This window comes from Grampus griseus (genome assembly GCF_964374135.1).
Source record: "Grampus griseus genome assembly, chromosome: 5".
Taxonomy (NCBI): domain Eukaryota; kingdom Metazoa; phylum Chordata; class Mammalia; order Artiodactyla; family Delphinidae; genus Grampus; species Grampus griseus.
Window position 1 is genome coordinate 2,902,435 of NC_138998.1, and position 26,635 is coordinate 2,929,069.

Here is a 26,635-nt window from a genome sequence, read left to right on the forward strand (position 1 = left end):
AAATACAAGGAAAATTGGTTTGCAAGAAAACCAGCAATTAGATTTCCAAATTAAACTACCTATTAAGATAGCAAACCAAGAACTGGAAAGAACTGGGGCAACTCCTCTTCCATATTTCCTACACACTCAACTCCACCCTGGGAAACAGAAGCTCAGTCTAGGGGAAGTCATGATGCAAGCAGAATGTGGTGGTACGCCCGACCACAACCGGTGGGTGGCGTGGCACGTTTGTGGAATGTGAGGCTCTTGGGGGTACTTTGAGCAGGGATGAGAAAATAACTGTAGACCACACATAAAATCGGAAACCAACTGAACTTGTATTGACACCAACTACACGACTCTTCTTAGTAGCCTTATGGGAATGGATAAAGTGGCTTGACCCAAGATAACACTGATTAAACTTAGCAATGTTACTTTTAAATAAAACCAACCCAATTTTCCCCAAGGTGGCTTAGATTTCATACTGGGTCACAAATACTAAAAATAAAACATTTAAAAATTTGATCCAAGCCCCTTCTGTCCTCCCACACTTGAAAGGGACCTTATGAACACCAATTTCCCAATCCTAGCATCACTAGCTTACAAACCTTAGGGTTAAAAACTCCCTTCTCATTTACCTAATGTTCAATTTCCATCAGTTTCAATATACACTAGTGTAAATACCATGACTATTTTGCATGAAGTTAAGTGTTCTACAGATCAGAGCCACGGGATTGAACCGGGAGCTCCCACCTTTTATGTGAGCTTCAGTGGTACCATGGAGGCCAAGGCAATTTAATTTAGGCTAACCAGGATTTGTTTCAATTTGTAAGAGAAACATCTGGCAACAGGTTTATTCAATTATCTTAAAAAATCGTGGCATTCCTTTACTTTCCGCCTTTTGGAAGCAGCAGTTACATATATGGAATAGCAGATTAAGTCTAAAAACGTGGGCCCTAGTCGACTTTACTCTCGGCATAATGACCATGATAAACGATCACGACATCCTTCACATTCCCAAGGAAAACCCAATTTAAAGTTTGTCCTTGCCAAACTCCATAAAACAGCCACTTTAGAGTAAACCAGCAGAGCACTGCCTCACCCCAATAAAGCTGTACGTTTCATCACATGCACCAACAAATCTACACGGCTAGTTTCTGCGCTCCTCTTTTACAGAATTTTACACCTATTGTTACCAGACAGCACTTTACACACGGACATATCAACTGCCTAATAAAGCAAAAACAAAGGCATTTCCCTTATTAGAAACAAGACACACCATCACTTAAAATCTTCAAACATTATTGCACTTTAACTTTCAGAATTTGACAATGCATTCAGTGAAGCAACCTGCAGACAACTAGTTTTAACAGACAGATTAAAAAACACTTTTAAGCAGACGTGGATGTCCTAAACTGTTTATTAGGTAAGACTTTTACAAACATTACTTATATTAGCGGTAGCGGTGGAGCTGGAGAGTATTGCGCCTTCTCCAGGCTGCGCGGCGAGAACCACCGATCGTGTGGTGGAACTTGTGGCCCTTGCCGAGGCCGCGGCTCTTCCTGCCTGCAGACGTCAGCCCCCGCATCTCCCTGTGCTTGTGGACTGGTTTGGTGATCCACTGGGTGTCAGGGTTTCTTCTGATAGCTTTATGGAAGGGATCAATGAGGATAACCTCAAAAAATTTGTACGTAGAATCTTCACCCACCCAGTAAGAATTCAGGACCCTCAGGGCCCCACAGTGGCGTCCAGCTCTCTCCTAGAACAGGAAACAAAGGTCCAAGGTCAGCATCCCACACATCCTAGTGGCCAATAAGGCGGCAAGAATTCTCCCCAGAGGCAGGGACCATTATGATAAGGTAGATGTACATACTACGCAACACACATAAGTATCCTTAGACTGATTTGCTCCCCAGAGGCTGGGACCCTAAGTACGATAAGGTAGAGACTTACTATAAAACAAAGCACACAGACATGCTTAGATCTGAAACCCTTCTCTCTTACTTCCTCCTTCCCAAGTAAGACACGAATGCTAGTATCTGGCTAACCAAATCTAGTACTCTGTAACCATGCATTTTTCTAGCACAATAGAAGGGTCAGCAAACTCTTACAGAAAACTGTGAAGGCCACGAGTCTCTTTCGAATGGTCTTCTTTGCCTTTTCTTTGAAACACAAAACCTTTTTAGTTCGTGGAGGGCAACAGGCCCTTGTTGCCAACCTCTACAACAGAGCACAGCTGAACTGACTAGCCAAGAAAGACAGCTTCCTACCGAGCACAGGAAATCAGTGGTGCGAACACACACAGCTTCTCTAACGCCTGGGGAGACGCGCTCTTCCAGACAACGTTCGCTGCCCTTTAAAAGCGCAGGCTCCACGGATGCACGCGGATCATAAAGCACTTTCCTCTACGTCAGCAAAGGCAGGTTCCCAACAAAAAACTGACAAAGTCCGCTACCAACTCCTCGCTGGGATTAGTCAAAAACACACAAAAAATCACCCAACCCCATTTTAAACGCAACAGGGCTCGCCTGGGTCCAAACGAACCACGAGGAAAGGTGCCCAAATCCTCCTCCGGGAGGCGGCCAACGCAAGCGCGACTCGAAACCCACCTACCTCGGCAACAGACTGAAGGCTCCGGGCAAACTTGAGCTGGTTGACGCCATGGTGGACGGGCTTGCCGTAGGTGGCGCCCTTCGGGACCGGGCGTTTGCGGCCACCGCGGCGCACGCGAACGCGATATATCACGTAACCTGTTTAGAGAAAAGGGCCACAGAAGGGCGCGCGGGACTCAGTGCCTTGTCTCTAACGCGCCGACACCGACCGTTATCTCAGGCCAGCAGCCGGGTTCTGCCGAGGCCCTGGGCGAGGGGGACGGCTCCCCGAAGACCGCTTCCCGGCTTTTCCCGGGGGACACCATCTCCTCCCGGCTTGCGCGCAGAGCCCGCTCACCTTGCTTAGCCTTGTAGCCCAGCCTGCGCGCCTTGTCGGGCCGGGTGGGGCGCGGGGCCCGGTGCAGCGCCGAGAGCTGGCGGTACTGCCAGCAGCGCACCCTGAGCAGGAAGCGCATCACGTCCGACTGCTTCTTCCTCCACAGCTCCTGGATGTACTTGTAAGCGCCCATCTCGGCTCACCTTTGACGTAAGCCAGGTATTAGAAACACAACACCCTTTTCACGTGTAACGACAAGCCCTCGTCCGCCCGCCCGAGTCCCTACCGACCACAAGGAAAGCCCCGATGAAGAAGAAACGGCTCTGCACGAACGCGGGGCGCAGCCGGCCCAGCTCGGCGCCCCGCACGCTGCTGCCGGACGAAGGAACCGAGCAGGCCCTGGGCGCCCGGGGGCGGGGGACCGAGGCGGGCGGCGCCCCAGGCCCGGCCTGCAGAGGCCTTGCCGGGACCCCCGAGGGGAAGGTGCCGCCGCCACCGCCAAGGGTTACTCCTCGAAGAAAAGCTCTCCCTCCCCCCAGCCCCCCGGCTTCGCTTTCGGACGCCCCAGGCCCGACCGCCCATCCCTCAGCCCCCACGCCTCCCTCTCCTCCACGCTCTGGCCCCAGCTCGGATTCGCGCCGCCATCACAGCATTCCCCCCAGCCCGCTCGGGGCCCGCCTCTCCACGCCCGCGCTGCCCCGCATCCCGACCGAACCCGCGCCGCACAGGAGACAGGAGGAGCTCCGAGGTCGCAGGGTCCCCGAGCCTGGATGGCGGAGATGAAGAGAGATCCGCGGCGGATAGAATAGCCAATAACCCACCACAACCTACCTGATGGCTGCCGCCAAACGGAAAGGAACGACCCTTTCTCCCACAATCCCTTCCGCGCTCCTCCCCCTCCTCTGCGAGCCTCCTTCCGGTGGAAAGCGGCGCCCGCGCAGAGCCTCATGGGCCATGTAGTTCCAGCAGAGAGCCCGCTGGGCGGGGTTAGGCCGGCGCAACCTGCTCCCGGGTCCCGTGCCCCGCTCCCCGGGATTCGAGCCTGAGAGGCAGAGGCGAGCCGGCGGCGACCGTCCGCGGCAAGGCCTGGGCTGGAGAGCGTCCCGACATCCCGCCGCCGCGAGGAGGCAAGTTGGGGGCGGGGCTCCCGGGGCCGCAGCCCGCGGTGCTGCTGTGCAGCCCGCGCGCCGCTCCCCTCTGGGCCTGCGGGTCTGTCGGGGGCGTCCGGCGGGGCCGCTTTGCGCTGCGGGCGCCTCACCTGGGGTGGGGGCCGCTGTGGGCTCCCCGCTTTCCCCGGACGCGCGCAGAAACTGGGGGCTCCGGCGGCGCTGCCCCAGCCGGCAGGTGGGGCACTCGAGGTACGGGGGCTTGGCGGTGGGAGCCGCGTCTGTCCCCCCCGGAGCAATTGGGGCTGCAGGCCCCGCTCCGAGGGATTTTGCACCAAAAGGATGGGGGGGATGGGAGGGGGTGTTGCAGGCGGGTCCTCGCCTTCCCAGGTCCGTGCCTTTCCTGCTTGCAGATCTGGTCCCACATTTGCTACGTAAGAACCACGGTCTTTTTAGGAAGGCGAAATATTTATATGCCCAAATCTGGTCGTCAGGTACGAGTGTTTTGGGGAAAAAAGCCGAGAAAATGCAGGCGTTTTTTGTTGCGTTCTTTATTGACAGTTTATTTACTAGCTTTTTTGCATCTCCAGAATATTTTCATTTTAGAAAAGTCATGTGGTTTAATTCTCTTACGAATTCTAAGTTTAAATGTGGCGAAGGTTTAAGAGACTCTTATCTTGTAAATTAGCGGGTTTGGTTATTTTTTTTTACCCCATTTCCTAATATCCTTTGTTGTTGTTTTTTTAATTGCAGCTTTACCGTTGTAAAAGCCCTCACAGGTGCACTGATTCATTCAACAGATATTTCTGAAGGGCCTCATATGTGCCCAGCTGCTGGGATGGTAGCAGTGGTCGTCGCAGCAATTCTAGCTTCTTGAAAAAGGACAATAGACATAACATGTATATTATGCTCTGTGATAAGTGTTAAGGACAAATATTAAGGGGAGGGGACGGGTAGGGCGTGTTGGGGCAGGGGTGGAAATTTTGGGTGGAATATTCAGGTAAGTGTTGAGAAGTGGCATTTGAGAAAAGACCTTGGAGGTGTGGGGACTGATTTCAGTCAGGGAGAAGAGCGCCAGGGCTGGAGCGTGCCTGTGTTAATACAGGACCAGCAAGGAGGCAGAGGGGAAACTGGCCCGTGACATCAAAGAGACGAATGTTCTTACGGACTTTGGGTTTTCAAACTTTCTGAGATTGGAAACCATGGGACAATGTTGAGCAGAAGGGTGACTTCATGTGACCTACATTTTAAAAGGATCACTTGGGGAATTCCATGGTGGTCCAGTGGTTAGGACTCAGCTTTCTCTGCCTTGGCCTGGGTTCGATCCCTGGTTGGGGAACTAAGATCCCGCAAGCCTGCGCAGCGTGGCCAAAGGAAAAAAAGAAAAAGGATTATTTGAGGCTAAAAGGAAGAAGGGAAAAAGTGTGGACGGTTAGGAGGTTGTATTCATTTTCCTGTTGCTGTTATAACAAATTACAGCAAATTTACTGGCTTAAAAGAGTACAAAGGGACTTCCCTGGCAGTCCAGTGGTTAGGACTCTGCACCTCAAATGCAGGGGGCACGGGTTCGATCTCTGGTTGGGGAACTAGGATCCCACATGCCATGTGGCACGGCCAAAAAATTAAACAATAAAAGAATAAAGAGTACACGTTTATCGTCTTATAGGTCTGTAGGCTAATATCGAGTTGTCAGTCGAGCTGTGTTCCTTTTAGGGGTGCTAGGGGAGACTCCATTTCCTTAACTTTTCCAGCTTCTGGAGGCCACCTGCATCCCTTGGTTTCTGGCCTCTTCATCTTCAAAGCCAGCATTATAGCATCTTCAAATCTCTCTCTCTCTCACTTCTGCCACTCTTGTCTCCGCCTTATAAAGACACTTGTGATTACATTGAGTCCACTCAGATAATCCAGGATAATCTCCCCATCTCAAGGTTCTTCATTTAGTCACAACCACAAAGTCTTTTTTTTTTTACCATGTAAAGTAGAATACTCATGGATTTGGGGGATTATGATGTGGACATCTTTGAGAGATCAGATGAGAGACTATAGTGCCTTGGACTACTTCATGAGTGATGGAGGTGCTAGGCGGTCCAGCCTTGGATGTGTTTGAAAGGTAGAGGGTTTATTGATGGATCAGATGTGGGTTATGAGGAAAATTAGTCAAGAACGATTGACTACAAAGGTGGAATAATCATTTGGAAAGAAGATGCTGGCAATGTGATTAATCACTGCTATTTCTTAATTAGGTTTTGCAGTTTCGTTTGTTGATTTGCAGTTTGCATTTTCTCAATTAGCAATTTTGCAAGATTTGGATTGGTATTTTCAATTGATTTTGAGATTCCTGAGGGCAGGGATCATTTCTGATTTTGCCTCCTAGTTTGTCCCTAATGCCTGGCATTAGGATAATCTCTCAGTAAATATTTAGTGAATGAGTAAAAGAATGGTTACTGGAATCTGTTTATAGTATTTCATTTTGGGCAGTATTGTTTGCAAAACTCTTTTAATATGTGTTTATGTATGTAAAGTGTATTCATCTATGGCTAAGTGAAAGTATTGCACACAATCCATGATGTTTACATAAACAAATACGGAGTGTAGAGGTTTTCTTCCTGTAATGCTTGCATAATAAGATCTATGACATCTCTTTATGACGTTAACAGTGTTGTGGTGATAATATTTTTCAGTTTGCATTAAAAAATTGTGTTTTACTTTAAAACTAGAATGATTTCCTTAGAAGAACAGAGGAAGAACAGAAGTACTGACAATTCTGGGTAGCTCTTTCTGATGGCTTTTCAAAGAGAATACTGACCAAGCTCAGTGTTTTCAGCAGAATGGATCAGATCAATTTTTATTCTCTAGACACATTATTGATTAGCCTGGAAAGCAAAGCAATATGTATTTAGACTGCATTGGATTTTGCCTGTTAAGCACACACTCTTAGTCATTTACATCAGACTGTCAGGGATTAATAGGTCACAGATTGAATTGTATTGTCCAGCAGTTTCTTAGGGTAGGGACTATACAGGTAGCTGTAGCTACCGCTTTTTGTATTAACCTCGTGTTAATGCAGTTTCCGGGTAAGTGGTTTCCGCTCTCATAGCGTTACAGTATTAGAAGTGACCTTAAAGGTCATCCATCTACTCTGGGGCCTTTCAAACTCTGGAAACCTGGGTTTAGTAGGAGGCGTGGCCACCCCCAGGATCTATTCATGTGATTCCCTGCCCTTTCAGGGTGCCGCAGATGACCTCCCTTTATATTTGGAAGGGAATGGTGCCTATTTATTGTGTTTGGGAATTATGAAATATTATAATGCTTATAGAACTAACCTTTTAGTAGGTTTTATTTTGTACATATTAAATATATATGTGTGAGAACAACTTTCTTATATGTAACGTGAGTCCCTGCCATCATGATCCTATATGGAAAATAAAGTGTTTTTGTATGTGTATTTAATGTTATTCATGCAAAATCTTACATTAGATATTAATTTTTTTTACAGAACACATACTTTGAAAAAATTAATTTTATGGGGCTTCCCTGGTGGTGCAGTGGTTGAGAGTCCGCCTGCCGATGCAGGGGACACGGGTTCGTGCCCCAGTCCGGGAGGATCCCACATGCCGTGAAACGGCTGGGCCCGTGAGCCATGGCCGCTGAGCCTGCGCATCCGGAGCCTGTGCTCCGCAATGGGAGAGGCCACAGCAGTGAGAGGCCCGCTATACAATGTAGCCTTGTAGCTTATTTATTTTATACACAGTAGTTTATACCTCAAGAATTCTTTTTCTTAAAGATTTTTTGATGTGGACCATTTTTAAAGTCTTTATTGAATTTGTCACAATATTGCTTCTGTTTTTATGTTTTGGTGTTTTGGTTGAGAGGCATGTGGGATCTTAGCTCCCTGATCAGGGATTGAACCCTCATCCCCTGCATTATAAGGTGAAGTCTTACCCACTGGACTTCCAGGGAAGTCCCAAGAATTCATATTTTTTAATTGATGGTAAAGCAGGTCACTAATCTTCAGTTTTTACTCTAGTTGCGGCGAGAGCAGGGGCTACTCTTCATTGCAGTGCGTGGGCTTCTCATTACTGTGGCTTCTCGTTGCGGAGCATGAGCTCTAGGCACACGGGCTTTGGTAGTTGTGGTGCGTGGGCTCAGCAGTTGTGGTGCACGGGCTTAGTTGCCCTGTGGCATGTGGCATCTTCCCGGACCAGGACTCGAACCTGTGTCCCCTGCATTGGCAGGCGGATTCTTAACCACTGCACCACCAGGGAAGTCCTAATCTTCAGGTTTATGTAGTAGTATTGTTTCCCACTTGAAGACAACTAGGAAGCTAGAATGCTTCAGGTGTGCTTTGATTAATCACACTTACCCTCTCATCTTTGTTTCCTTTTTGATGGTATAAAATATTTACCAAAATCTGTTTTATTTCTTTCCTTCTCTCACCATCCTAAAAAACCTTAAAATCGTTACCTAGTGTTTGAGTTACCTCTTTTCAGTTGCTTTTACTGTTTGCCCTTGAAGTCTTCTCTGAAATACTGAAACAAATCCCCCAATTTATCTTATACAAACACAGATACAAAATAGTGCATATTTTTAACAGACTTTATCTGCTGATCCTAATATTATTTCAGAGGAAGGGAAATAACAATAGAAAATAACAATAGAAAAATCAGAATTTAGATTCCAACGGCAACCTTTTCTGACAACAGAATTGTTCTGCGTGCCACCATCACTTTCTTATCCTCTTCTCACGTAGTTAGGTGGCAACTTCCTTTAAATTTTAATATTATTAAAAGCCCTTTGGGCCTTTCTCACCTTCTGAGATGACCCACATCCTGTCTGTGTAGTGTGTTTGTCCGAAGGCCGCTCTCACCTTCTGAGATGGCCCACATTGTCTGTGGAGCATGTTTCTCTCTAAATAAATCCACTTTGGGACTTCCCTGGTGGCGCAGTGGTTAAGAATCCACCTGCCAGTGCAGGGGACACGGGTTTGAGCCCTGGTCCGGGAAGATCCCACATGCCGCGGAGCAACTAAGCCCGTATGCCACAACTACTGAGCCTGCACTCTAGAGCCTGCGCACCACAACTACTGAGCCCCCATGCCGCAACTACGGAAGCTCGCACAGATAGAGCCTGTGCTCCGCAACAAGAGAAGCCGCCGCAATGAGAAGCCCACGCACCACAATGAAGGGCAGCCCCACTGGCTGCAACTGGAGAAAGCCCATGCACAGCAACAAAGACCCAACACAGCCAAAAAAAAAAAAAAATTTTTTTCATGTCAGGAGATAAGTGTCATGGCTGATCTGGGTCATAAGAAATTATGGACTTTGACAACTGATCTACGACAAAGGAGTCAAGGATATACAATGGAGAAAAGACAGCCTCTTCAGTAAGTTGGTGCTGGGAAAACTGGACAGCTACATGGAAAAGAATGAAATTAGAACCCTCCCTAACACCATACACAAAAATAAACTCAAAATGGATTAAAGACCTAAAGGTAAGATCAAAAAACATAAAACTCCCTGAAGAAAACATAGGCAGAACACTCTTTGACATAAATCTTAGAAATACTTTTTTGAATCTGTTTCCTAAGGCAAAGGAAACAAAAGCAAAAATAAACAAATGGCACCTAATTAAACTTAAAAGCTTTTGCACAGCAGAAAAAACCATCAACAAAATGAAGACAACCTACTGAATGGGAGAAAATATTTGCACACGGTATGACTGCTAAGGGCTTAATATCCAAAATACAACTCATACAATTCAATATAAAAAAGACCCCAATTTAAAAATGGGCCGCGGACCTAAATAGACACTTTTTCAAAGAAGACACACTGATGGCCAACAGGCACATGAAAAGATGCTCAACGTCGTTCGTCATTAGAGAAATGCAAATCAAAACCACAATGAGATATCACCTCACACCTGTTAGAGTGGCTATCATCCAAAAGTCTACAAATAACAAACGTAGGCAAGGATATGGAGGAAAGGGGACCCCCTTGCACTGTTGGTGGCAATGTAAACTGGTGCAGCCACTGTGGAAAACAATATGGAGGTTCTTCAGAAACCTAAACATAGAGCTACCATATGATTGAGCATTTCCACTCCTGGGTATATATCCGAAGAAAACAAACATGCAAATTTGAAAAGATACCTACATCCCAATGTTTGTTGCAGCACTATTTACAGCAGCCAAGATCTGGAAGCAACCTAAGTGTCCATCAACAGAGGAATGGTTAAAGAAGATATCAATATATACAATGGAATACTACTCAGCCATAAAAAAGAATGAAATTTTGCTATTTGCAACAACGTAGATGGACCTGGAGGGTATTACACATATTGAAGTAAGTCAGAGAAAAGACAAATATTGTATGTTATCATTTATATGTGGAATTAAAAAAAATACAACAAACTAGTGGATATAACAAAAAAGAAACAGACTCAGAGATAGAACAAACTAGTGGTTACCAGTGGGGGGAGAGAGGGGAGGGGCAAGTAGGGGTAGGGGATTATACTCCTACGTATAAAATAAATAAGCTACAAGGATATATTGTACAGCACAGAGAAGATAGCCAATATTTTATAATAACTATACATGGAGTATAATCTATAAAATTTTTGACTCTGTTGTACACCTGAAACTAACATAACACTGGAAATCAGCTATACCTCGATCAAAAAAATTTACAGACTTTGGGAAAACAGAGTAGAGAAGACTTACAGGAAGTTCATTTGTTAACGTTTTAGGTGTTGATAAAAAAAATAGTGATATGTGACACACGTGCGCACACACATACAGAAAGACGCCCACCGTCCCTTTTATTTGAATGCTCATTTGGACTTTCTTGTTGTTTTCTGACTTGAAGGCGTTGTGGCGTGCTTTTTCGTCAGAGCTATTGCATGTTCACACTTCTAGGTAAGAGAACTGGAGGAAAGGAGGCAAAAGACAATGTGGAACTTTAACTTCTCTTCCCAAGTTTTTCTGTTGTATTTAATGAGCCCCCTTTCCCTTTCTGTCTTGTCTGCTGGTACCTTGCCTTCTGGAAAATAAAAACTTTGAGGAAAATTCAAGAAAGTGTTACCCAGTCTTGCTCTTCCATGCGTATGTGAGGAAGCGAGGAGAAATGAGTTTTCCTTTCTTTCAGTTTAAAGTGCCTGAGCAATTTTTCTAGCATGAAGAACTGTGACGCAAAAAGAAGTACGACTAAGACAGCCCCAGATCCAGTTTCTCACTCTCTTGAGAAAAGACTGACGTTTGCATTGATGGTGTTAATACTTCTTTAAAAAATGATGTCTACTCTCTGTCCAAATTTTTATCTTCATGCCTCCTTAAACTTTTACGTAAATGCTTATTTTTCCAGGTAAACATTGACGAGCAGGCAGTCTTTCAAGGATTGCTTCATCTAGGATTCGGTTCGGATTCCTATAGGCTTAATTAGTATTGGACTAGTCTTTGTATAAGATGTGTTTATGCTGTTTGAAAACAAACATATATCTATACATGTATTCTTATGTTTCTCTAGGTCACCTCTGCAGAGAGATATAGGAAACTAGTAACACTGATTAAGGGAGGACGGGAACCAGGAATGGGGTTTGGAACGATGTACCGTATTCTACATTTCTTTTTATACTTGCAGTTTCCCCCTGTGTATGTATTACTAATTAAAGTTAAACACAGAAAGAAAGAAAAAGGAAAGGTTGATTTTTTTTCTTTTTTTTTTAACAGTACACAGTTTTAAAGATCTTCTCTTTTCTTCACAGTGATATCCTAAGGGAAGATGGGAAAGGGCTGTAAGGTTGTGGTTTGTGGCTTGTTATCTGTCGGGAAAACGGCAATTTTGGAGCAGCTTCTTTACGGGAATCATACTATTGGTAAGATTATTTTTCCCTAGTTTCCCTGCAGGTTCTGGGAACTGGTCAGGGTCCTTTGTTGGTCATGCTAACTTAAAGATGGGCGGTGGTGCACAAAAGTGAGGTGTCATCGAGAGGGACCAAAAGTGTCATAGAAATCGACAGAGATGAGGGGGGGAAAGTAGGGGCAAGGAAAAAAACATCTTTATGTTGTTGAAATTCCAGAGTGCTTGCACTTAACTCTGTTAGAACAAGAGTTATAACAGGTAAGAAAAATGTTGTCTCTATGTGGTTTCCAGTGTGTTTACGTGATGAAGAGTGGTCTTGGAATCACAGACTCACTGACTTCAGAATACATTGAATGATCTCTCATTCTCATTTCAAACATGACTTTCCAGTACTGCTGTATAGGTTTTAAGAATGGAAGAGACAGCTGTTTGCTGCAATATGACCTAATTTTGTGAATCGGATTATCTCATTCATTTATTCATTCATTGAGTTAAATAATTGTTCAGTACTTGCTCTCTGATACAGGCTGTGAGGATTTAGAGGTGGAGAAGCATCTCTGGCTTTAAGGTCACAGTTCGGTAAGGAAGGACAGACATAACACGTTAGAATGAAACAAGGCTTATCTTAGAGATATACGTAGACTCATAGATCTTTGAAGTATTTATCGCTGGCAGGTGGCTTCAAGCACATTTCTGTCTTTTATTAACCATTTTGATGAACTCTGATCCTCTTCCACCTTCCCAGAATAATATTTAACAACTTCGGTTAAATCCATATTTGGTTTTTATTAATAACGATGCCTGTGCCAGAAGGTCTGAAAACCTATCACAGTGCTGCACTGTTGGTTCTGAATTTTTCACCTTCAGATTCTAATTTATGCCAGTGAAAAAGTAAATTATGCCCAAAGGGGGAAAAAAAGAATCCCTTTCCCCTCTTCAAACCCCAACAGATTTTGTTTCTGTAGGCTGTGTCTTAGGATATTTTTATTGTATTAGAGATTAAACCTGAGGAAATTAAAAAAAAACTTATCACGTAAAATAATAACAATAAACTTATTATATGCTAAGGTAACACATTTTAATGAAAAATAGTTATATTTTCAAAAAAATTTAGTGAGAAGATGAGTGTTGATTTACGTTTTTTTTGTTTTTTTTTTTTTGCGGTACGCGGGCCTCTCACTGTTGTGGCCTCTCCCGTTGCGGAGCACAGGCTCCGGATGCGCAGGCTCAGCGGCCATGGCTCACGGGCCCAGCCCCTCCGCGGCATGTGGGATCTTCCCGGACCGGGGCACGAACCCGTGTCCCCTGCATCGGCAGGCGGACTCTCAATCACTGCGCCACCAGGGAAGCCCTGATTTACGTTTTTGAAAATCGAATGTCCAGCCTGATAGAAGGCAGCTGGGTTATCGTATCTGCTTGCCTTTGCATTCAATCTGCTGTTATATGTTTTTTTAGTTGAAATATGTGAAGAAAATATGGCCTCACACAAATATGTGGTTGAAAAAGGTAGGAATATTTTAATAGCTTTGCAGATAATTGTGGACTTTCTTCTTTGGTATTTCACTAAAACTCAATCAGTGATGGTTATTCAAAGGTTATTGCAGTGTGGAGTCTGAAGCCACATCAGTGAACTTCTCCTGTTCTATTACATTAAAATCTCATTGATTTATCTTGCACTTCAAATGGGTTTTTTACCCATGCATGGTTTCTTAACATTTATGAATTGGTCATTTGGAAAATACTGGTTAACTGAGGTAAGCAGATCTTCCAAATACCATTTATTAATATCATCACCAGTCTCATCAGTATTGGGAAGCTATCAAGTTTCTGCTGATGGATACAATTCTCATTTTTGCTTGAAAGCTCAAATATTATCATTAACAACAGATACTATCAGTTATTTTCCTTGAAATGATAGGCTCTCGTTATTCATCTTTGAGAAAATGTCTGTCAGATACCCTGAATAACCATGGTTTTTTTCTGTTATTCCTTCTTTTAAAAAAAAAAAAGAAGTGGGACTTCTCTGGTGGTGCGTTGGTTAAGAATCCTCATGCCAATACAGGGGACACTCGTTCGATCCCTGGTCCGGGAGGATCCCACATGCCGCGGAGCAACTAAGCTCATGTGCCGTGACAACTGAACCTGCGCTCTAGAGCCCGCGAGCCACAACTACTGAGCCCACGCACTTCAACTACTGAAGCCCACGCCTAGAGCCCGTGCTCCGCAACAAGAGAAGCCACTGCGATGAGAAGCCCGCACACCGCGACTAGAGAAAGCCTGTGTGCAGCAGGGAAGACCCAACACAGCCAAAAAAAAAAAAAAAAAAAAAGCTATTTCAGCTTGAAACTCAAACGCAAGAGCTTTTCCTCCAGTCAGTTACCATTATTCATTAAGCAGAAATACTTCATGTATACTTCTCATTAATCACATAGAATATTAAAGAGATGTAAAGATACATACTCATAGATTAGGATTTAATAAATTTGGTAATTTTTCCTGCTTCATCAAGGACATTCTTAAGTGAAACTGGCTTTTTCTTTTGAAACTGCAAGTATGAGGTGTTGAGGAATTCAACCTCTAATACAGTTGGTGCCACTGCCTTGATTTGTACTAAGGCCTCAGCAGTTTTTTTTTTAGAGAATTTTTTTTCAATTAATTAATTAATTTTATTTTTGGCTGCGTTGGGTCTTCGTTGCTTCGTGCAGGCTGTCTCTAGTTGCGGCGAGCAGGGGCTACTCTTCTTCGCACGGGCTTCTCATTGCAGTGGCTTCTCTTGTTGCGGAGCACGGGCTTCAGTAGTTGTGGCACGTGGGCTCGGTAGTTGTGGCACGTGAGCTCTAGAGCACAGGCTTAGTCGCTCCACGGCATGTGGGATCTTCCCAGATGAGGGCTCGAACCCGTGTCCCCTGCATTGGCAGACGGATTCTTAACCACTGTGCCACCAGGGAAGTCCTGGCACCAGCAGTTTTACCCATCATTACTTTTATATCATCAGCGCAAATGTCAACACAGTGAAAAAGACAAATGTCTTATATTATTATGAAAATAGTTTTGCCCATATGGGTTCCCTGAAAGGAGACCTCAAGGGATCTCTGTAGACCACACTTTGACAACTGCTGGCACATGTAAATATTCTCAGCTGAGCAGTATTATGTACTATGATTGTTTCTTTTCTTTCTTTTTCTTCTTATGGAGGCTAATATTTGCTCTATCACTTCTTTAGTTTTGTTCATACCTTTTGCTGATTCTTCCACACGTCCAGATGGTTCTCAGTTCTCCATGAGGTCAATCATATCAGATAATCCACCCCGCCCTCTTTTTTTGAGATATTTTTCCAGGAGCTAGCATTCTTTTATCTGGGCCTATTGTACAACATAGAACTTCCCTTTACTTTTTCTTTCTTCCTGGGTTTGATCTCCTGTTTTCTAGATCTCCTGTCACCTTCTGTTTATGCCCTTCTTTTGGTGGAGCACATCTTGCAGTGCTCTTTTGGGAGTTGAAAAGGTTGCACAATGGGATGAGGCATCGGGTGATGACAGCCCTCAGAATGCCCTCTATGCCTGGTGCACAGTAGTAATCCTGGGGCTTCTGAATAAAGGTATTTACTCTTGTCCCTATGCTTCCCTTTACTCTCATGTGAGGTTTTGTTTTCCGAATCTGGTGTCTTCCTCTTTCTATGATTACATGCTAATTTTGATGACGGGCCTCCCTCAAAGAGTTTCCTGAGAAAATGTGGTACATATATAAATATATATATGGTATATATATATACCATATATATAAATATATAAATATGGTACATATTCTGAGGCTTCACGTGTTTGAAAATGTCTTTACTTTCATTCACAGTTGAGTTATAATTTTGATGGGTATAGAATTCTAGACGGAGAATAAATTCCTTACAAAATTTTGAAAGCATTGGTCCATTATCATCTTTTCTCCTTCTTTTATTATAAAATGCATCATACATATAGAAAAGTGCATAAAACACGCATGTGGTTTAATGAATAATTACAAAACCTTTGCATAACCTCCGCACAAGTCAAAAGGTAGAAGACCGCAGGTACTCTCGTCAGCTCCCCGTGTTCCTCTCTTCAATCAAAACTCAGCCCTTCCCTTGACTTTTGGTTAATCCCTTCTTTTCTTTATTGTTTTGCCACCTGTGTATGTATCACTGGATGACATCGTTTATTTTTGTCTCTTACTGACTTGATATCAACGGAATCATACTGTATAAATTTTTCAGTGTTTGTTTTTTTTTCACTCAACATTATAGTTGTAAGACTCGTCCATATTGTTTTAAGTAGGTGTGGTGTAATTTTCACGATATGTATATTGTCTCAGTATACCTCCATTTATTTACCTCTTGTATCTTTTTTTTTTTCCCCGCCCCGTGTGGCATGTGGCATGTGGGATCTTGGTTCCCTGACCAGGGATCAAACCCGTGTCACCTGCATTGGGAGTGTGGCGTCTTATCCACTGGACCGCCATGGAAGTCCCTATTTACCTCTTGTATCTTGATGAACATTTGGGTTGTTTCCAGTTTGGGGCTATTAGAAATAGTGCTGCTGTGAAGAGTCTTATACACGTATCCCAGCTATGATTTGGACAAGGTCTGGGGGGATATACCTAGGAATGAAATCGCAGGCTCATAGACCATGTGTATCTTCAGTTTACCAGATTCTAATATCTTCTTCCAGTGCTTCTGAGAGGCCAGAAGCCATCGTGATTCTTGTTGCTTCGGATGTGGACGCTTTCGTAGGCTCTCTCCCCAGTGCTCTGAAATTCGCAGTGGTGTATCATAGGATCAGTCTGTGTTCATCCACGGTGCTGGGCACCTGGTGGGCCCTTTCAATATGGAGATGTGTGTTCTTCAGCTCTGAATTATTTCTCTTCTGTGTTCTCTCTTTCTGGAGCTCTCTTTTTGGATGCTGGATCTTCTGGACTCGTCCTCTGATTTTTAAAATTTCTCTTCTGTTTGAAATTTCTCAGCATTTTGTTCCACTCTATGGGAATTTTCCCCATCTTTATTTTTCAGCCCTTCTACTGAGTTTTCATTTCTTAGTATCCTGTTATTTCATGGATGCACTATCTTATCTCTTTGAGTATAATATTTGGTAGTTTTTTTGTCTGTTTTCTTTTCTTTGCACAGTCTTTTTCTTTTCAGGTGCTCTTTCCTGAATTTTGGTCTCTTTCTCAGGTATCTGGTAATCCTTGGTTGTCTGCTTGTAATTAAGAATGGAGAACTGAAAAGCTAATTTAAAGCTCTAAGCATGTGGATAGGGTTCATGACCTTGCTTCATTATAAGGTGACCTGGGTGGGGCATTTGTTGGTTTACCTCAGAGGTTAGCATATTTAGGATTTCTCTGTTTTCACTGGCCAGATTCCCCAGATCCCTCCGCCTAGAGGATAAAGAGTTGGCCGCCGAAGTTTTGGGAGCAGAGGGGGCACGTCACTGAGTTGCCCCTTGTTTTCACTGCGGACTCATACCCTCTGTCCCACATCTCAGCAGCCTGTTTTACCCTTTCTAGAAGTGCAGCCTTAGTCTCCTGCTAGGACAGAGGTGGCGTGGAGTGGCAGAGGAGATGCAGAGTCGTAGCTTCACTTGATGTATAGGGTGAGAAAATCTCAAAAGGTCTAAGCTTAATGGGAGAAGGAAGGGAACCAGCCTGGCTTTTGGTGGACAGAACATCCACCATGACAAAAGTCTTGGTAGTTTTTGCTTTTAAATTTTTTGTAATCGAAGCCCAATAAGTTTATGTCTCCATAGACTACCTCTTGCACTAGTCATTAACATTCAAAGTGTTCATCTTTTCACCTTAATCCCCTCATCCACAAATGGTTGTTGCATACTTGCTGTGTACACAGAAGTGTTGTTTCTCTTGAGGAAGTTCTAGGTGAGTTGAAGAGACAAAACCCACAGAAATGGAGCAAAGTCAAATGGATTTTACAGGGCTCATCATTGAGGCGAGCAGGGGAATGAAATTGGGGCTCCAGTTATGAGCTCACGCATTCATTCATTCATTCAGACATTTACTAAGGACTTTCTATGTATGTAAGTCAATTCGTTAGTCCTCAGAGCTCTGAAGAGAGATTAGCCACAGTCCTGGCTCTCGAGGAGTTTCCACTGCAGCTCCGGAGGGGACAGATACGAAACGAGTTTAGGGTGAAGTGGTATTACCTGTACAAGGCACAGTAAGAGCAGGATGGAGGGAAGTGGATAATCTGAAGAAAATCTACAGAGCTGATGTTTCAGCAGAGCCTGGAAAGGATGAGGTGTTGACCAGGTGTTTCCTGAACTGTTGCAGTCATTCAGGTGAAGGGAGCAAGCCAGGGGGAGTGGAAGCAGGCAGTGGATCGAGCAGATGTCTGAGGTGTAGAGTGGCTGATTTAGGACCACATTCACCCATACTTTCCTTGTTCAAAGAGAACGCTGAAGACTGACCAGGTGGATGGTGATCAAGGGACAAAAGCAAGGAGGAGGGACAGGTGGGGCAGGAAAGATAACAAGTCCTGTTAGTTTGAAGGACTTGGAGGACATTCACACAAAAGTGCACAGTAGGTACTTGGGAATTAAGGCCTGGTGCCTAGACCCAGACTGGACATGTACTTTTCTGAGTCCTTGAAACAGATCCTGGAAACAGTGGAAATTGTACAGAGAAAAATCAAACCCAGGTCCTGTCCTTGGCGCTGAGGAAAAAGAAAATGGGGGGCTTCCCTGGTGGCGCAATGGTTGAGAGTCCGCCTGCCGATGCAGGGGACATGGGTTCGTGCCCCGGTCCGGGAAGATCCCACATGCCGTGGAGCGGCTGGGCCCGTGAGCCATGGCCGCTGAGCCTGCGCGTCCGGAGCCTGTGCTCCACAACGGGAGAGGCCACAACAGTGAGAGGCCCACATACCGCAAAAAAAAACAAACAAACAAAAAAAAGAAAATGGGGCCACTTAGTTGTTGAAGGTACTTTAAAAACCAGCCCTTAATTCTCCAATTGAGATAGTAAGTTCTTTGACTCTTGTAAGTTACTTCTGAAAAATAAGTAATAGTAAATCTCACTGCCATATTTTTATTTTTTTATGTCTGTATGGAAGAAATAATCTTAAAAAGCACTTTGTTCATTTACTGTAACAATTACCTTTCATTTTAAAGAAGCTAGTAAATGGAAATATGATTCTTATGTGTAGTAAATAAGGAACCTAGAAGGCCACCTTCTAAAGGACGAGAAAGTACTCAACAATTGGTATTGAGTTATCCAGAAAGAGTAACAGCTTTTTTTTTAATTGAGGCATAATTGACATAACATTGTATTAGCTTCAGGTGAATAACATAATAATTCGATATTTGTATATGTAAAAGTAATTCCTTTTTAACCCCAGGAATGGAGGACTGTGAAACAATGGAAGATGTGTATATGGCTTCAGTGGAAACGGATCGGGGAGTCAAGGAACAGTTACATCTTTATGACACCAGAGGCCTACAGGAAGGCGTGGAGCTGCCAAAGCATTATTTTTCATTTGCTGATGGCTTTGTTCTTGTGTACAGTGTGAATAACCTTGAATCCTTTCAAAGAGTGGAGCTTCTGAAGAAAGAAATTGATAAGTTCAAAGACAAAAAAGAGGTAAGTGGGTATGTTAAAAAATGCCAGCTATGAATTATAACATTGAAATTGTAGCATGGGCTTTTGGGCAATTAAAATATTTTAAAAGCATTAAATTGTATTCACAGTATCTGTAATCTTCATGATTTTTTCCTCAGCCCAAGAAATACAGGACTGAGTTCAACCAGGACCAGCATCTGACTTTCTGCCTTTGCTTCTTCCCATGTACAACTTGAATTTCAATGACTCCATATTGCAAATACTACATAGTTCATTTCACGTTATTTGGGATCATTGTTTCCTAGAGCTTTTTATTGTCTTCTTGGAGAAATACGATTGTCCTTAGCCTTAAAAAAAAAAAAAAAGAAAAGTGTAAAAAACTAATAAATAATTAGTGGCTTCTATCCACTTACCATTTGAAAATAAGATTCTTACTATGGTCTGTAAAGTTTTAGATGATCTGGCCCATGGCTGTCCTTTCCCCCTTAGCATTCTGTTCCTCTGTCACTGTACTCCAGTGGTCAACTTCCTGCTTTTCCAGCATGATAATTTTGTCCCCCTGTGAAGTCCTTCTCAGTGGCTCGTTCCCCTGCCTGGAACTCTCTCATCGCAGGTCTTTCTCTGGGTCTTGGCATGGCTGACTCCTCAGGGTTTAGGGAACCGTGTCATGAACCCAATTAACAGCACTGGCTAGGTGTTCTTAACCTAATTTTTACTTAACCTAATTTTTATGTATTTTTTATGTCATACTTTTAATTTTGAGGTAATTGTAGATTCACATGCAATTTTAAGAAATAATAGAGATCCCTAACTCAGTTTCCCCCAATGCTAATAACACTGTACAAAACTATAGTAAAATAACACAGCCGAGGTACTGACGTTTATACAGTGAGGGAACCTTTCCAGCACTGCAGGGACCCCTCATGGGACCTTTTACGGCCTCACGCATTCCCCTCCCATCCCCTCTCCCTCCTTAACCGTTATCTGTTCTCCATTTCTGTAACCTTGTCATTTCAAGAGTGTTAACGTAAATGGAATCGCAGTTTGTAACCTTTTGGTATCGGCCTTTTTCACTCAGCGTAATTCTCTGGAGAGTCAGCCAGGTAATTGCGTGTATGAGTCGTTCATTCCTTTTTCTTGCTGGGTGGTTTTCCATGGTGTGTATGTACCGCAGTTTATTTAACCACTCACCTGTTCAAGGACCTCTGGGTTGTTGATATTTTAATTATTTTTATTATTTTGAATACTAACTTACTTTGTGAATAGATAACAACATTCACAAGGTTCAGTCTTCAAAAGATATAAAAAGGTAAGTAATGAAGACTCCTCTCTACCTGTTTCCCATCTTTCTCACTGAGACAGATAAGTGCTGTTATTATTTGGGGGAGAATCCCCCAGATTTCCCTCCCTGCCCCCCTAAAGTTAGAAGTATAGTTCAGTGAACTCATGTACTTGATACTTGAATCTTAGCTCTGCTTCTCAACTTTTCTGCCTTAGTTTCTTTATCTATAAAATAAGGAAAATAATAGTACCTTTCTCATATGGTTATTATGGGGATTTAAGAAGTACATTCATTCAGCAAATGCTTATTTTTAAATTTTTTTATTGAAGTAGAGTTGATTTACAATGTTGTGTCAATTACTGCCATACAGCAAAATGATTCAGTTATACATGCATATACTTTTAAAAATTCTTTTCCATTTTGGTTTATCACAGGATATTGAATATAGTTCCCTGTGCTCTACAGTAGGACCTTGTTGTTTATCCATCCTGTATATAATAGTTCGCATCTGCTAACCCCAAACTCCCACTCCATCCCTCCCCCACCCCCTCCCCCTTGGCAACCACCAGTCTGTTCTCTATGTGAGTCTGTTTCTGTTTCATAGATAAATTCACTTGTGTCATACTTTAGATTCCACATATAAGTGATATGATATTTGTCTTACTCTGTCTGACTTAACTTCACTTAGTACGATAATCTCTAGCTGCATGCATGTTGCTGCAGATGGCATTATTTTGTTTCTTTTTACGGCTGAGTAATATTCCATTGTGTATATGTACCATGTCTACTTTATCCATTCATCTGTTGATGGGCATTTAGGTCGTTTCCAGGTTTTGGCTACTGTGCATAGTGCTGCAGTGAACATTGGGGTGCATGTATTTTTTCGAATTAGAGTTTTCTCCGGATATATACCCAGGAGTGAGATTGCGGGATCATACCGTAGTTCTATTTGTAGTTTTTTAAGGAACCTCCATACTGTTCTCCATAGTGGCTGTATCAATTTCCATTCCCACCAAGAGTGTAGGAGGGTTCCCTGTTCTCCAGCACTTATTGTTTGTAAATTTTTTTGATGATGGCCATTCTGACCAGTGTGAGGTGCTACCTCATTGTAGTTTTGATAGCAGATGCTTACTGGGCTATGGGCCTGGCACTGTTCTAGGTGAGGCGGAGGGAATACAGTAGAGAATAGAACAGAGTCCCTGTTGCCATAAAGCTTCTGTCTGGGGGGTGGGGGAGAGAGGGACAACGAACAAGTATGTATTGTGAGGAGTGATGCAGTGTAGGAAGAAAAGTCAAGCAGAGTGGGGAGTGAGGGCACTGCTTTCTGTAGGTGATATGGGAAGGCCTGGTGAGGTGACTTGCAGCAGAGATTTGAAGGGTGTGAGGGAAGGGCGCAAGCCGATGTCTAGAGGAGGCTGCTCCAGGCGGAGGCCCCAGCTGAGCAGGGGCGGGGGCGGGAGCATGTTGCGCCAGGAGCAGCATTGAGGCCAGAGCGGGCGGGGCTGGGAGGAGGCAGAGCTGAGGGCGCCTCGGGATGGGAGGCAAAGGGATGGCAGGGTCTAGCTTGGGTGGCACGCACTTGTTTTCATGTCTGTTTTAAAAAATTGAAAGGGTAATGGTTGCACATGGTTCAAAAATGAAAATGATCTATAGAGAGGACTCTAGTGAACTTGTTCCCACCCCTGGGTTCAACCGTCTATCTCCTGTACCTCAAGCGTGCTGTTTTAATGTTTTACCCCTTTCCTAGTCTGGGGGCGTCCTTCCAGAGTTTCTCTGTGTAAATACAAGCAAACAGAAATGTATGTAATTTTTTCTTATTTTTCTCTCTGTTGTACCAAAGGTAGCATATTGTTGTACACCTTGTATTTTTCATGTAATATATCTTGGAGTCCTTTCCATAGCAGTTCTCAGATTCCTTTTTTTTTTTTTTTAAACTGATGCCTAGTATTCACTGTGTGGCTGTAGATGTATCACACTTATTTAACCAGGCTCAGATTGATGGAGACTTAGGGTTTCTCTGGTCATTTGCTATCATGAACTATGCTGCAGTGACGAATCTTAGACGTTTGTTATTTTGTACATTTTAACGTAGAGTTGAAAGATCAACCAGCAGAAGTTAGGTTCTTGAGTTAAAGGTAAATATAGTGACAAGTTACTGTCCATAGGAATGGTATGAAAATGCCTGTTTCTTCAGTCCTGACAACAATGTGTGGTTAAATTTTTGGATTTTGTGACTCTTCTGGGTGAAATGGTATTTTCATAGTTTCATTTGTCCTTAATGTGAACGAAGTTGAACCTCTTTTGACTTATTTTTATTTTTATTATTATTTTAATATTTATTTGGTTGCACCAAGTCTTAGTTGCTGCAGGCGGGCTCCTTAGTTGCGGCATGCATGTGGGATCTAGTTCCCTGACCAGGGATTGAACCCAGGCCCCCTGCATTGGAGTATAATTGCTTTACAATGGTGTTAGTTTCTGCTTTATAACAAAGTGAATCAGCTATACATATACATATATCCCCATATCCCCTCCCTCTTGCGTCTCCCTCCCACCCTCCCTATCCCACCCCTCTAGGTGGTCACAAAGCACCGAGCTGATCTCCCTGTGCTGTGTGGCTGCTTCCCATTAGCTATCTATTTTACATTTGGTAGTGTATGTATGTCCATGCCACTCTCTCAGGAAGTCTCATCTTTTGTTTTGTTTTAAAATGATCACTCTGGGACTTCCCTGGTGGTCCAGTGGTTAAGACTCCACACTTCCACTATAGGGGGCGTATGTTTGATCCCTGGTTGGGGAACTAAGATCCCACATGCTGTGCGGCCAAAAAAAAAAAAAAAAACACTGTTGACTTTCACCTTGAGGGACAAGGTGAGAAGCAGAGTTTAGTTCAGATGCTCTCGCTCTAGAGCACTTTGACATTTACCGGCTGGAGAAGTGAGAAGGCAGCAAAGGAGTCTACAAAGTGGCCTTTGAAGTACGAGGAACACCAAGAGATAAGGGTGACCCAGAAGGCAAGTAAAGTCGGCACTTTAAAAGGTAGGAAGTGACCAAGCTATGTCAGATACTAAAGGCAGATCAAAAGAGCCGAGAGGTGGCCAGCTTTAGTAACTTGGGACATCTCAACGACGACAGTTTTAGTGAAACGGTGAGACAGAGTCTGATGGACTGGATGTGAGAGAGTTGAGCACAGCAAACATAGCTCTTTGAAAGAGTTTTGAGTCAAAGGGTAAATATATTGTCCCCTAAAAGGGGAACAGAGAGGATTTGGAGAAGGATGTATCAGAGGGTTTTGTTTTTCAGATGAGAGAGATGGTTGTACGCAGTGGGATGATTCAGCGGAGAGACGCAGGTGAGGGGATAGCCGATGGAGTGACACCTTGTCCAGGTTGAAGAGGGTGGGGACATGGGCTTAGAGGACCGTGGGGCTGGTAGACGTGGCGGTGGAAGCACCTGACAGTTCCCTTCTAGTTGCTCCTGTCTTCTTGCTGACGTAGTGTGGACATCAGCTGAGGGTGAGACGGGGAAGGCAGAGGGAACGGTGGAGGTTGGAGGAGGACCAAGGTAGGAGATGCCGTCCTTCCAGGGGAAGTGGCGGGAACGCGATGTGTTTGCTGGAGAACAGCAGCGCGCTGGAGGTCGGTGGTTACGAGCCGGGACCGGCCAGCGGGGTTGTGTTTTCTCCCGCCACGTTCGGTAAATGGTGTCGGCAAAAGGTACAGTTAAGAGTTCAACTTAACCGAGGTGGCGGCGGGGGCATACGGCGTGATGACGATGGCGAGGGAGCGAACGAGGAGAAGCTCGGCGCGGGGAGCGCCGAGGGCAGCAGCGGGGTTGCAGGACCGAGACAGAGGTGGTAGCGCTGGGGCTCGTGGGTCCCTGCGGTGCTTGCGGGATTGCTGCAGAGGGGTGCGGGGGATGAACCAGGAAGGCAGCGGGCGGAGCGGGATTCCCGCACTCGAGGTCAGAGAGGAGAGTGGTTGTCCTGGTTCGTGGGAGCGAGTGGCTGAGGTCAGGAGGGCAGTTAGGATCTCTGAAGTCAAGGAGCTGAGGGATGAGGTTATCGGGTCACCCCCAGGGCTGCTGAAATCACCACCAGTATGACGGGAGTAGCGAGTGGGGTGACCACGGGCCAGCGCTGGGATGGGCAGCAACAGCCGGGCCGGGGAGCAGGGGGCAGGGGGCGCAAGGCAGAAGCAGCAGCCCTCGGCCTGAGGGTTTCTAGGAAGGGACCGCGTTGGAGGTGGCCCCGAGCCTAGGACACGCAGCCAGGCCAGAGGGGAAGGGAACCTTCGCCGCAGAGACGGGGTGGGTGGTGGGGGGCAACGGGAGGGCTGGCTCCTGCTGAGAGACGGAGGAGAGCCCTGCCTGCCGCTCCGTGCCGCTCCGTCCTCCCATCGGAGCGCGCGCACGTCTCGAAGGCGGGAGCCCGGCCGTGGCGCAGAGGAGCCCCCCTCCACCTCCCCGGCCTCCTGCTTTAGGTGCTTTTCCAGGCACTCTCTCAGCGTCTGGAGGTCACCACTCGTCTCCCCTCGCGCGGACTGTGACCACCCTTCTGGTCGCCTGAAACAGTGCCTGGGGGTAGCGAGCGCTCCACTTCGAGGGAAGGATCGATTGCCTTGCGTTTAGGGTAAAATGTACCTATTGGGTGCTACGTTCAACACATATTTAGTGCTTGTGTCAGGTGCTTTGCTACGGTTAGGAGTGATGTGAACAGAACAATTCCCGTTCTCAAGGAACTCAGGCCCCAGGGCTGCAGACCTCTCACGGCTCCAGAAGTTCCGTGGTTGTATCTTCAAGTACGTATCGCAGGTTTCCCAGACAGCAGGTAGAGCTAAACTGAAATGTAGACACACCTCAGTCAAACTGTTATCTGTACCCTCGATAGTGATTTCCCCAAGTCTGTCTTCCAGCCGTATCCGGAGTTGAGTAACTTCAGCTGTTGCATAGTCAGCAGCCTGTAGAGCATCTGCGTTTTTAAGGAGATACACCAAGCGAGGAGGGGTGAGGTAATGCCCTTTACCCTTCAGCCTCACGCCTGAGGATCAGTTTGGATGAAGCACTTTGTTAAATGGGACAGTTTTCTTCCTCCGTTTTGTCTAGGAACTGATGCTGGCAAAGTGTGATCTTTTTTACCCGTTTCTTTCAGGTGGCCATTGTCGTGTTAGGAAACAAAACTGACCTTTCTGAGCAGAGACAAGTGGACGCCGAAGTGGCACAGCGGTGGGCCAGGAGTGAGAAGGTGCATCTGTGGGAGGTGACGGTCACAGACCGCAAGACCCTGATCGAGCCCTTCACCCTGCTAGCCCGCAAACTCTCCCAGCCCCAGAGCAAACCGAGCTTCCCTCTGCCTGGGAGGAGAAGCAAAGGCAACTCCAGCTCTGAGAACTAAACCCTAGGGTGCACAACTGTCCCTTGAATGGTGACTGCCTCGAGGTGTCTGTGAACTTATGTAAAACAGGCCATTTCTGTCTACCTTTGGTCCTTAGGAAGACCCTGGGGAAGTAATTTAATGCACTTCCAGTTACGATTCAGTTACTGTTCCCTGACATGAAATAATAATATATTTGCGTTCTCCTTGTTTCAGACTTGTCCCTAAAATTAGCACCTTTGTTATCTGTATTATGTTGCATTTGCCAAAAGAATAAAATAAAATTTGGGTGGTATGCATGTGTACCTGTGAGTAGCTCCCCTCACCTTTAACCCGTCTCAGAAGCTGTCATTCTGTGTAACTTTATGCAGACTTACCCGCTCAAATGTTAATTTTGTTTTTGAAAATTTCACTCATCATCTAAGGTCTAGGATTATGAAAGGACATTTTGTGTGTGTCCAAATTGGATCACAACAGTAAACAATCTGGGTACTAAGTTAAGCTAAATTTTATCTGGTAGGGA

At 44.8% G+C, this 26,635-nt stretch overlaps 2 protein-coding genes across 4 annotated transcripts; one reads left to right on the plus strand and one right to left on the minus strand.

The window, feature by feature from the left end:
- Positions 1-298: 298 nt before the first annotated feature.
- On the minus strand, positions 299-3,805 carry RPL15 (ribosomal protein L15). The gene is made up of 4 exons (XM_082654824.1): positions 3,739-3,805; positions 2,929-3,110; positions 2,593-2,729; positions 299-1,738 (listed from the first exon to the last, which is right to left on the minus strand). Exons 2-4 carry the CDS (start codon positions 3,098-3,100, stop codon positions 1,433-1,435), a joined length of 615 nt encoding a protein of 204 aa, XP_082510950.1. The 5' UTR covers positions 3,101-3,110; positions 3,739-3,805; the 3' UTR covers positions 299-1,432.
- Positions 3,806-3,888: 83 nt separating this feature from the next.
- On the plus strand, positions 3,889-26,391 carry NKIRAS1 (NFKB inhibitor interacting Ras like 1). 3 transcript variants are annotated; one of them, XM_082654377.1, is made up of 4 exons: positions 3,889-4,034; positions 11,772-11,882; positions 19,242-19,483; positions 25,891-26,391. In XM_082654377.1, exons 2-4 carry the CDS (start codon positions 11,789-11,791, stop codon positions 26,131-26,133), a joined length of 579 nt encoding a protein of 192 aa, XP_082510503.1. In that variant the 5' UTR covers positions 3,889-4,034; positions 11,772-11,788; the 3' UTR covers positions 26,134-26,391. The 3 variants fall into 3 exon arrangements, with proteins under 3 accessions (XP_082510503.1, XP_082510505.1, XP_082510504.1); XM_082654379.1 differs by lacking the exon at positions 3,889-4,034 and adding an exon at positions 4,230-4,265; XM_082654378.1 differs by lacking the exon at positions 3,889-4,034 and adding an exon at positions 11,537-11,658.
- Positions 26,392-26,635: the final 244 nt, after the last annotated feature.